The sequence below is a fragment of the Erythrolamprus reginae genome, chromosome 2, assembly GCF_031021105.1.
Source record: "Erythrolamprus reginae isolate rEryReg1 chromosome 2, rEryReg1.hap1, whole genome shotgun sequence".
In the NCBI taxonomy this organism is placed as follows: Eukaryota; Metazoa; Chordata; class Lepidosauria; order Squamata; family Dipsadidae; genus Erythrolamprus; species Erythrolamprus reginae.
Genome location: NC_091951.1, coordinates 112,097,015 through 112,109,966, shown reverse-complemented (window position 1 = coordinate 112,109,966; position 12,952 = coordinate 112,097,015). Strand labels below are relative to the sequence as shown.

The following is a 12,952-nucleotide window of genomic DNA, read 5'->3' as shown; positions in this document are numbered from 1 at the left end:
CCGGAAAACCGGTAGGCAGGAGATAATGCGAATATCTGGGGCCAGTTGATTCCATAGGTTGGAGCGGCCACAGAGAAGGCTCTTCCCCGAGGTCCCGCCAACCAACATTGTTTGGCGGATGGGACCTGGAAAAGGCCGACTCTGTGGGCCCTTACTGACCGCAATGAGTGAGGAGGTGGTCCCGTAAATAGTCTGGCCCAATTTATGCTGAAGAGGGGAGGGCTCCTAAAACTATAAAGGTAAAATAAGGATGGATTCACTCTTAATTGTGTTGTGGTTTCACAGGTACTTCGTGATGGATAAAACCACTCCAGTGCCCAGCATGGATCTATCTGGGGCAAACAGCAGTAAGTCACAGTTTGTGCACTTTGAATCCTGCCAGCCATCTCTCCTTCCATTCGTGTTGCTCATCACAGCGTACGCTGTGGTCATGCTGATCGGACTTCTGGGCAACCTTTGCCTAATTGCCATCATCAAGAAACAAAAGCAATGTCAAAATGTGACTAATGTTTTGATTGCCAATCTCTCCATATCTGACATCGTCATTTGCGTCATGTGCATTCCTTTCACTGTTGCATACACCTGGATGGATTACTGGGTTTTTGGAGAGGCCATGTGTAAAATAACTGCTTTTACGCAAAGTATGTCTGTCTCCGTTTCTACATTTTCACTTGTCTTAATTGCAGTCGAGAGGCATCAGTTAATCGTGAACCCCCGTGGTTGGAAGCCTAACGTTTCACATGCATTCTGGGGAATCGTCTTCATTTGGGCATTTTCTCTAATCATATCCACTCCCTTCTTGATATTCCAGCAGGTCTTTGATGACCCCCTAAAAAATCTCTCTTCCCACGGCGAGAGTTACGTCAGCAAAATGCTGTGCATTGAGGTATGGCCGTCTATTGAAGGGCAGCTGAGCTTCACCACTACCATGTTAGTTTTCCAGTACTTCCTTCCACTGGGGTTCATTTTCATTTGTTACCTAAAAATATTTGTGTGCCTGCAGAGGCGGTACAGTAAAATGGACAAGGTCAGGGAGAATGGGAGCAGGCTAAATGAAAATAGAAGGATTAATGTTATCTTAGTTTCAATTGTCGTGACCTTTGGCGCCTGCTGGTTACCTCTGCACATATTTAACATTGTGTTTGACTGGAATTATGAAACTTTGATGCATTGCCACCACAACGTGGTCTTTGCCTTGTGCCATTTGATAGCCATGATCTCCACGTGTGTCAATCCCATCTTTTATGGATTCCTCAACAAGAATTTTCAGAAAGATGCGATTTTTATGCTTCACCACCTCAGATGCTTCGAATCTCAAAAATTATATGAGAACGTTGCCCTTTCAACTCTGAACACTGATATGTCCAAGGCATCCCTGAAACTCAACAGCATGCCTGAAAAACTCTGAAGTAGATTAAACTTTCCCATCATTTCCATATCTTTCCATTGATCTATGTATTGTGTTGCTGAATTCAAAGGCCTAGTACTATTGTGCTAGAAGCAGACACCGCCTAAAAGATCTTCCAAATGAATAAAGCAAAAATTAATTATTAACCATAGCAATTTTAACTCCATTGCAAGAGAATGTTTTGCTTTCAAGAACTGAACAATTGTGTGAAAATTAGTTTTTGGGAAAAGATGCACCATGTTGCTGAGAAATGATGTGGTAGCTCGTGCCATGCCTCCCATGAGTTTCTTGGACATCCCGAAATATTTCTTCTAATGAGTTAATAGTTTGATGGGTCCTTGGTGTTCTCTGAGATTGGTTATTTTAAATAATAATAATAATAATAATAATAATAATAATAATAATAATAATTTATTGGATTTGTATGCCGCCCCTCTCCGTAGACTCGGGGCGGCTAACAACAATGATAAAAAGAGCATGTGACAATCCAATAATAAAACAACTAAAAACCCTTATTATAAAACCAAACATACACACAGACATACCGTGCATAACTTGTAATGGCCTAGGGGGAAGGAATATCTCAACTCCCCCATGCCTGGTGGTATAAATGAGTCTTGAGTAGTTTACAAAAGACAGGGAGAGTGGGGGCAATTCTAATCTCTGGGGGGAGTTGGCTCCAGAGGGCCGGGGCCGCCACAGAGAAGGCTCTTTCCCTGAGGCCCGCCAAACGACATTGTTTAGTCGACGGGACCCAGAGAAGGCTAACTCTGTGGGACCTTATCGGTCGCTGGGATTCGTGCGGTAGCAGCCGGTTCCAGAGGTAGTCTGGTCCAAAGCCATGTAGGGCTTTAAAGGTCATGACCAACACTTTGAATTGTGACCGGAAACTGATCGGCAGCCAATGCAAGCCACAGAGTGTTGAAGAAACATGGGTGAATCTTGGAAGCCCCACGATGGCTCTCACGGCTGCATTCTGCACGATCTGAACTTTTCTTGCAGGGGTTTCATTACCCAGACTATGTAACATCATCAGGGCTAACATTTACTTTAATGCCTTTACAGTCATTATAAAGAAGAGGTTCACATTCAAACATTCTCAAAAAGAATGTTTTATTAGACATTCTTAGGTTATGACTGAGATCAGGCTTTTATTTTCAGTCATACTAGTTTCCAAATTTTGGTGTTTATTTTAGATGACAAGACTTAGAAAACAATGGGCTTGGAATGGATGTCAGGCAGGTGCTGAAAGAGAAAGCAGCAGCACCTACTGGTGCCATAAATGCCACCATAGTATATATTGTGTTTGCCAGGTCCCAGACTTGAAACTTAGTTTACCAACTGCATGCTCTTGTCTTGGTGTTAGCTGCTGAAGATAAATGTACAATTATATCTATACATAGACATAGATCTTTTTGCAGGAACCTGTTTTGTAACTAGTGTTCTGGTTTTCACAATGGATGTTTCTCACCTTCACTTCTACTATGACATTTTTCTTTATGGCTCCAAACTATAATTTTCTAACTTTGTCTCCTAGTCTGGCAAGACTTTCAGTTAAAACAAATTAATTCAAGTATCTTCCAAGTTTGTTAGTTGGCACAGCAGTGCTAAAATTTTGCCTCTAATGAACCCAATGCTTTGCTAACCAAGCTGTTGATAAAAGATTGATTTTTATCCCAGAAGAGCAAATCTCTTTCCACCCTGAACTTTGCCAGCTAAATTTTCCCATATGGGAAAACATTTTTCAGCACATGTTCACTGCTCTAACACAACTTAAAATGTAGGAAATTCATACTGCGAACATTTATTACTGTAGCATGCATTAAAAACTGCTGCTTTCAACCTGATGATGTCTCAATGTGTGAATTAGAATTCTTAGCCAGCACAATTCAAGGCCACTGGGAATTCTGGGAACCTATTTGGAGGGTATGATTCAGGCGAAAGCCAGTTAGTCTGGTGATTAAGGCACCAGGTTAGACTTCTAGTCTAACTTCTACTCTCACCTGATTTCTAATCTCACCTGAGGCTCAAACCCAGTTGAGTGACATTGGACCACTCACTGTCTCAGCCCTAGGAAGCCGACAAGGGTAAACCACTTCTGAAATCTTGCCACGAAAATTGCAGGGAGTAGTCCAGGAAACTCCCAAGAGTCAATGTTGACTTGAAGGGACATACACACAAACCCAGACGCACGAATTGAATGATTCGTTGTAGAATTGTTCATCTGTTCAATGCCAAGCTACGTAGAGAGGTTCATCCCTGAATAGGAACACCACCTCCCTCTCTCTCCTCTTTTTAGGTTAAACATTGTAGAGGAGATAATTGGATCAGGTAGCAGCTCTTCATGGTAGGAAAAGTTCCACTGGCAGCTGCAAAGAGGATGATTCGTAGTAGGGGATAAGTCCAAGGATACCTCTACCCTCCCTTTCCATATGTGCAAACTAGCTGGGATGATTTACACTGGCTAATGATTAAAACAAAGCAAAACACTCAGCCATGTTAGGGCATGTTATCCTTCAGGATTGAACCCTGGGAACATCAGTGTTATTCTGAGCTTTATTTTGTACTAAACTTAAAAATGTATTTTTTTCTATAATATTTCAATATACTCATTGACTTGTACTGTTGCCTTTCTGCTAATATGATGAGCAAGATTTTGGGTTTTTTGTTCATGAGTTGTAGGCTTTACAGAGTTTATTGCAGAAATGTTTGTTAATTGCAGTACATTAAAATAAGGTTATAGTCAAATGACATAGCTTTTGCTGAAGTTTCATACATTTTTAGTTCTTCCCCTTGAAATTAGGAATGGGAAAAATTCATAACGAATGATACAGAATGTTACATTTCAATCAGGAAGGGGGGAAATGCAGAACAAATACTGTATTTTTCAGAGTATAAGACACACCAGAATATAAGACACACCTTAGTTTTGGGGGAGGAAAATAGGGGGGGGATTTGTCTATCAGGTATTCATCTGGCTAGCGTCCTTAGTCTGGTCAGCTTCAGCATATTATGAATGAAAAAAACATTCTTTGGAGGGAGTAGCAATGAAAAAGCCTGCAAGCTGGGAAGAGCTGGGAAGATTGTCTATGCGTTGTTAGGACTGGGGGGGGAAGCCTCAAAAAAGCTACATTTGGTGTAAAAGGCACACCCAAATTTTCAGCCTCTTTTGCGGTGGGGGAGCTGTGTCTTATGCTCTGAAAAGATATGGTAATATACATATTGGATATCCAAGTGAAATCGATATTGATATGGAAATAAAACAAGGAGACATCTTTCTCTACAATGAGGCAGCAACCATTTTTGTGGCAATGAATATTAGCATGGAAAGTTCCCATTCTTTTTATTTATAGTCATACAAAGGCATGAAACACTCATATCTAATTGTGACTGGATATTTCTCTTTACAGTGGCTGTTTTGTATACATAAAGCATTGCAGGAGTTTTAATCAGTCTGATTGTATATCTTAGTAAATTGTGTAATCTGTTATAACACATGGAATTATACACCTTGAAATGTCATTCATGTAAAAGCACATAAGAATTGCCAAGTACTGTATGTAGGCAGTTCAAACTTTTCATTAAATATGAAAGATTAGAAATAATTTATTTCATAGTTATACAGCCTAAAGCAACATTTCAGTAGGAGCCAGGAATGGGGGCCAAACATTTATCCTTTTTGAGGTGTGGCAAGACTTAGATTTCTTTATTGTCAATTTGTAAGTGCTAATTCTATATTGTATCTAGCTCTACTTTTAGTTATTAATTAAAAGAGAAAAGGATGTGCATCAAAACTATCTTGCTACCAAATTGCAGTGGAATAATGTGGATGTTCTTCCAAATTTGATCTAGGAAACCATGTGAGCAACACAGAAATTGGCCAATTTTGTCTTAATCAGTGTAATTTTTTTTTTAAAAAAAGCAAACTAAAAATGTCTTGAGTCTGATTTCTGCAGGGAACTAATCAAATGCCAAGAAAACCCCCCCTGAAATTAGTTTCCTAGGCACATTTTTTTTCTTTACAGTGCAAACTTGAGTGTGTTTACTCAAAAGTAAATACTGCTGCGTTCAGTGATCTGGGAAGGAGCCACATGGCATGCAGACAAGCAGTGCTTAGTGCTTTTCTGGACGAAGCAGCAGCTTTGCCTCAAAGAAACAGCTGCTGTGCATTTACAGTATTTCAGTAATATTGGCCTTTCTGCTTTGGTGAACGTTCAAAGCGGCTAACACAACATTTAAAACAGTATTAAAAAGTTTTAAATGCTGATTAAAATTAGCATAGGAGGAAATATCCCCCCAAAAGGCAACAATTGACAGCTAATGAAAGAGATGCACCGTTAACCTCTTCTCCAACATTGGGAAAAAGAGGGAGATTACAATGTGACTTTTCCAAGAATGGATTCCCTCACCTGGGAAGAACACTGGATAAGATGATATCATCATGCAAACCCTTTGAGAGCAGGGGAATCTTTAGAGGGGATACTTCCAACACAGGTAGCACCAGATGTAAGTTCAAGACACTTCGGAGGCAGTGAGGCACACAGAAGAAGATTTTGGGATCAAGATGTTAGGTAATCATGCACAAAAACCATTTTGTAAGAACAAACCAGCTTCTTCATCCCCCCCCCCTCCAGCGATGGAGTGGGGGGTGCTTTACTTGATGTTTCATTTAAGACATCATCTTTTGGCTGTGGCGAGGGGGGCGTTTGCCCAGGTTCGCCTGGTGCACCAGTTGCGGCCCTATCGGGACAGGGAGTCATTGCTCACAGTCGCTCATGCTCTCATCACCTCGAGGTTCGATTACTGCAATGCTCTCTACATGGGGCTACCTTTGAAAAGTGTTCGGAAACTTCAGATCGTGCAGAATGCGGCCACAAGACCCATTATGGGGCTTCCCAGATTCGCCCACGTTTCTGCAACACTCCGCGGCCTACACTGGCTGCCGATCGGTTCCCGGTCACAATTCAAAGTGTTGGTAATGACCTTTAAAGCCCTACATGGCATTGGGCCAGAATACATCCGGAACCGCCTTCTACCGCACAAATCCCAGCAGCCAATAAGGTCACACAAAGTTGGCCTTCCCCGGGTCCCGTCGACCAAACAATGTCGTTTGGCGAGACCCAGGGGAAGAGCCTTCTCTGGAATCAACTTCCCCCAGAGATTAGAACGGCCCCCACCCTTCTTGTCTTTCGCAAACTACTCAAGACCCACCTTTGTCGCCAGGCATGGGGGAGTTAAGATATTTCTTCCCCTAGGCCATTACAAGTTATGCATGGTATGCTTGTGTGTATGTTTGGTTTTTTATAATTAGGGTTTTTAGTTGTTTTATTAAATTGGATTGTTACATATTGTCTTTTACCATTGTTGTTAGCCACCCCGAGTCTGCGGAGAGGGGCGGCATACAAATCCAATTAATTAATTAATTAATTAATTAATTAAATAAATAAATAAAATAAAACAAGTGATGCTTATCAGAGCTGCACTTTTGGAAGCTAGCCAGCCCAAGCAGCAAACCAGCCCAACCAGCTAACCAACCCAACCAGCCAGCCACAGACCAATAGATATGGAGTTGAAGTCTTCAATGAAACACAGCAGCAGTAGGAAGTCTTGGAAAAATATATTTACTTCTTATTTACACTACTACTGTATACTATCTTTACTGTATATACATCACACTAGTATCTCATACAACTATCTTAGTTACAATAACTCACAGGAACCAACAGATCAATACAGAGCACACTTCACACAGAACAGGATCAAAGATCAGAGAGAGAGAGAGAGCAAGCAGCGAACAGAGAGCTCCTGCGTATTTCAATACTTATCACCTAATGAGGTTGCTGCATGCTTAATTGCCTCAGAATGACTCAGCATTCCCTACATAGGCCTTCCTTCTGCATTGAGATATTACCTCAAGATATGCTTAATCCTGACAATGCTTTGAAACTGGCCATAACATTCAGTGGGATTTGCTTCCAATTAAACAAAAAAAATGTTTATTATAATGTGGACATTTTCTTATACTGTTTGCAGACACATTGTAAACCACTTAAGGTTTCCTCAGTCGTGACAACCATTAGAATAGAATAGAATAGAATAGAATAGAATTTTATTGGCCAAGTGTGATTGGACACACAAGGAATTTGTGTTGGTGCATATGCTCTCAGCATACATAGAAGAAAAAGATACATTTGTCAAGAATCATCTGGTACAACACTTAATGATTGTCATAGGGGTCAAATAAGCAATGAAGAAACAATCAATATTAATAAAAATCTTAGGATACAAGCAACAAGTTACAGTCATACAGTTCTAAGTGGGAGGAAAAGGATGATAGGAATGATGAGAAAAACTAGTAGAATAGAAGTGCAGATTTAGTAAAAAGTCTGACAGTGTTGAGGGAATTATTTGTTTAGTAGAGAGTTGGCGTTCTGGAAAAAACTGTTCTTGTGTCTAGTTGTCTTGGTGTGCAGTGCTCTGTAGCGACGTTTTCAGGGTAGGAGTTGAAACAGTTTATGTCCAGGATGTGAGGGGTCAATAAATATTTTCCCCACCCTCTTTTTGACTCGTGCAGTATACAGGTCCTCAATGGAAGGCAGTTTGGCAGCAATTGTTTTTTCTGCAGTTCTGATTATCCTCTGAAGTCTGTGTCGGTCCTGTTGAGTTGCAGCACCAAAGCAAGACAGTTATAGAGGTGCAGATGACAGACTCAATGAGGGGAAATAATTTAAAAGTTATTTGGCAGGCCACATTTTCCTAGGATTTTCCAGTGAAAAATAACTACAATAGGCTACCACCAGTCAGGCTGAGCCTCTTAATACTAGACACAAATCTGTCCAGATGGGTTATCACTAGCCTTTCTACTATGAATACTCCCTTTGGCTCAGATCTAGGATATTCAGAAAAATACTTCAGAAATTTTCACAAAATCCTGAAACATTGTTGATGTTTCTTGAACAAAGGCAATGTTTTAATAGGAACTTCCCTTTGAAAACCAAAAAGTCAAATCTATTAATATTTTTTTAAAAAAATAGAAAAAGAAAGTCAATACAGTCAGATTAGCTAAACTTCCCACATATTACTCCTTGAGTAAGCTTTTGGAGTTTGATACCTTTTATTGCAGAGAAGAGGGTTGGAAACATAACGTTTAGGCGTCCTCTTAGATGTGTATAGGAAAGCTTTTATTCCTCTTTCCTTCCTTCCTAAGCATTTATCTTCAAATTGTATAGCTTAAGTCTATTCCTTTGCTCAGTCAAGGATAAAATATATAATATAAATATAAATATCTTGGGTCTAGACAACATAAATCATAAATCATTTGAAACCTTCTTAATGATTCTTGATGGAATTATAAAAGCATACTGTTTTTCACCATTTTTGCCATTGTATGATGGATGACACAGAAGTTCTTTCAATAAACAAAAACTGTTATTCCCACGCTTTGCGCAGAGATTATATCTAATAAAAAGAGTTGTGGCTTCATTTCAAATTTGAATTTCCAGATTTTCTGCTTTATATGTACATCTTTCAATAACTTTTGCTCAACGCTGGAAGAAAGACATACAATAATCCTGACAATATCTGATTGGAATGTAAACCTGGAGAATAGGCAGTGGTGGCAAAGCTAACAGAATATTTACACGGTAGAAGTTTAACCAAATTTAAACAAGAATTGGCCTCACATATTCAACACATCAGAGGGGGAAGAGAGAGAGAAATATGTTCCTGGTCAGTCAGATCAAAAAAAGATTTAAAAAACTGCTAATCACCTCAAAAAGTGGGGGTATACAACACATAAAGACTTTCCCTAATTTCCTTCAACTATTTATTATAGTTACAACAGGGTTTTGTTTTGCTTTGTGAGGTAAGAAGCTTAGAAATCCAGCATTCTTATAACCAAATTCTTTATACTGCACAGTTCATTGTTAATTGGACATGTCAAACTCCTTCAGCCCCATGATTTGTATGAGAAGGTATCACTCAAAAGTTAAAACAAATTTGGAATTCAATATTGTACATAAACCCCATGGAAACTCCATGAGTTCATAATAGATGAAGTTAATTGTAATACCAACATAATTGATGAGTTGTTCGTGTTTCACCCATTGCATTTTCCTGAAAATAATTCCAGATAGTTACTCTCAACATTTCTGGGAAACCTCTCAAGCACCAACTGGTGTGTCATCTTAATGGACTTCTACTTCTTGCAGAGATTGGTAGCTCCAATTAATCCCTGTCATGAGGGTGTGATATGTATCCCAGAACCAGAAAATAACTCATCCTCTCCAAGGTCAATATCAGATTAAAGGGAAGTTAGCCACATGACATGGCCCATTTTAGAATATAAAATAACAGAGTTGGAAGGGACCTTGGAGGTCTTCTAATCCAGCCCCCTGCTTAGGCAGGAAGCCCTACACCTCTTCAGACAAATGGTTATCCAACATCTTCTTAAGAACTTCCAGTGTTGGAGCATTCACAACTTTTGGAAGCAAGTTGTTCCACAGATCAATTGTTCTAACTGTCAGGAAATTTCTCCTTAGTTCTAAGTTGCTTCTCTCCTTGATTTGTTTCCACCCATTGCTTCTTGTTCCATCTCCAGGTGCTTTGGAGAGTAGCCTGACTCTCTCTTCTTTGTGGCAACTCCTCAGATATTAGAACACTGCTATCATGTCTCACCTAGTCCTTCTTTTCAATAAACTAGACATACCCAGTTCCTGCAACCATTTTTCATATGTTTTAGCCAGGCTGGGTTCCAACTTACCTTGCTGCTGGTTTGCTTGCTCCCATGCCTCATGGCCACTCCTCGTGCAACACCCCCCCTAAAATTAAAACAAAAATAAAAATGCCAAAAATAAGACGGTGACCGCATGCACAGTGCCAGAAACTCGGCTTCTGCAATTGATTTTTTTTTTAAGATGGCAGCGCCCATGGACTGGAACAAACAATCCAGTTTGGTGACATCATTGTGACATCACTACCTGTTTGGGTGAATCAGTCTGAACCAGGAAGAACCCACTCCTGCTCTAGGCCCGTAATCATCTTTGTTGCTCTTCTCTGCACTTTTTCTAGAGTCTCAACATCTTTTTTACAGTGTGGAATTTTGACCTGTAGAAGCCCATGGCTGTTGGGATCACAAACTCTTATTTTTCATCCTATGGAGAAGAAGAATTTTCATCCTATACTAGCAGTCTGGGAAAATTCACAACCACTTTTGTACTGAAATCAAGCACTCAGAGGTGCTGTCATGCAGCTAGGAAGACAGTACAGTAAAAGCACCCCCAATTTGTCAGACAATCTCTTTGTTTTTGTTGAGCCTTATGCTAATTAGCTCATGCCAGCTAATTTTATTTCTTGCAGGCCTGATGGAACAAATCCCATATTTTCTCAGATGTCTGTTCCAGAGTTTCATTCAGCTATTTCAGTATGTCATCATGTTATTTTGACACCATAATCTTCATGAAAACTGTTTTCCCATTATCTCTTGTTTTAGTGTCTCCATGGGAATTTTAGAGGTGATAGCTGTGCTGCAGTAGACTCAAACTAAAGACGAAGAGTCTTATTAAATTATAACTGATGACTTCAAAGCTATCACATTCCAGCTGTGGCCAACAAATATATAAATCAGCCCCCAATGTAATCAGTTGTAATAAATAAATAAATAATAAATAAATAAATAAATAAATAAATAAATAAATAAACAAACAGACAGACAGACAGACAGAAAGACAGACAAATAAATAAACAAATAAATAAATAAATAAATTACAATAGACATTGCAAAAGCAACAATATGAAAATGGAGTCACTCCAGGTGTGACAAAAACTACTTTGGGGACTTAAACGTCCCCGACCCAACTGAAAAAGTGAACTGGAGACATTACATTCTTTCCATATAAGTTTCCATGAAACAATTGTTAGCTTTAATTTCTGAGGTGCATTTATTGCTAAAGGCAATATAGAGACTTGTTTCAGTTTAACTACTCATAAATTTATGCAGCAAAGATATATAATGCTTTTTGGAAAAATGCCTCATTGTTCAGAATAGGATTTTTATCTGACTACATTCTCATAGAATTTTCTCATTGCTGTATGACACAAACAAAATATTATGTAGTTACTTACCAAGCACATCTAAATTATATCAATCAAAATATCTTTATAATCCCCAAGGCATGTCAAAACCTTTGAGCACCCTTAATGTTTGGAAAGTAAAAGTTTAAAATGTTGACATGCCCTACACAAGTGTGTAGATTCAACAGCAACCTCATTAAGACACAAGCCTTTGCACTATAGCTATTTCACTGTACCTATATTTAATTTTTTTCCTAAAGTGACTCTGTTTCAACTTATCAGACCCAGATGTGTGTAGAAAGACAGATGTACCTCTCAAAATTCCCTGGGACATGGTCTTCTTAAAATACACAGAATTTCAAAGAGCTTTTTGTAGCAAATATTCCCTTTCATCTTTTTCTTTAGAGAAAAAAAATGCAAATCTTTTACAAATTAAAACAAGGTCACACTCAGACAGTAAAAAAGATTGTAAGCATAGGTCTGCATAGCTTGGTATTGAGATCCATTTCACTGTAGTGGTTTAAGCACTAGGCTAGAGATCAGGACCTGAATGTTATGTTTGTAGTTTTAAATAAAGGCGACCACTGATTGGCTTAGGAGCAGCCAAGGGAAACCTTGGCGCGAAAGTTTAAAAAAGGGTGAACATACCGTTTTCCCGCTCTAAGCAAAGGTATATAAGGCGCGGCTTTAACCGTTAGCGGGCAGTCACTTCCTACCTGCGAGCTGGTCACTTCTACTGTTCCTGTTTGCCTAATAAAGAGTTGTTAACCTTCCTCGGCCTCCAGCTTCTGATTTTAACAATGAATGTTAGTCTTACCTTGTGCACAAAGCTAGCTGGGCCAGTCTCAGCCCTAGGAAGGAAAGAAGGACAAACCACTGCTGAACATAGAACTGTAGAAACGTGTCCAAGTTGTTGCCAGGACAAAACTAGTTCAAAAACACCCTAATAGTGATAACCTAGCTAGCCAAATTGTTTTTTTTCTTTATTGACACTTCAGTCAATCAGAATAGAGCTGAAAGGTCCAATTCTGTGCTCAAGCAGGAGAACCTATACCCGTGATGGGGAACCTATGGCACGTGTGGCACAGGTGGCATGCAGAGCCATATTGGAGGGCATACGGGGTGTTGCCCTGTTTGAGCTCCAGTGCACATGCACGTGCTAGCCAGCTGATTTTCAGCCTTAGGGAAGCCTGTTTTGCCCTCTGAAGGATTTAGGGAAGCTTCCCCAAAGCCCCAGAGTGCAAAAAACAGCACAATGAGCAAACAGGAAGTCAGTTTATCCGAACTTCCAGATTGTCCATTTGCTCGTTTTTTCACCATCCCAGGTGGGGGGAGGGAATGGGTGTGGGCACTTGTGCCTGCTAGCACACTCACACACACTCTTTTGGCACACAAACCAAAAATGGTTCGCCATCACTGCCCTATACCATTTCAGTCAGGACACTGTCCAGTCTTTAAAAAGAAGTTCTACTG

General features: G+C 39.7%; 1 protein-coding gene across 1 annotated transcript; it reads left to right on the top strand.

Moving 5' to 3' along the window:
* The first annotated feature begins 250 nt into the window (after positions 1 to 250).
* LOC139158538 (neuropeptide Y receptor type 6-like) lies at positions 251 to 1,408 on the top strand. Its single transcript, XM_070735859.1, has one exon. The coding sequence runs from the start codon at positions 251 to 253 to the stop codon at positions 1,406 to 1,408; it is 1,158 nt and encodes a 385-aa protein (XP_070591960.1).
* Positions 1,409 to 12,952: the final 11,544 nt, after the last annotated feature.

Excerpts from the sequence above, each read along its gene's own strand:
- LOC139158538 (XM_070735859.1), top strand. The coding sequence starts at position 251 with ATGGATTCACTCTTAATTGTGTTGTGGTTTCACAGGTACTTCGTGATG.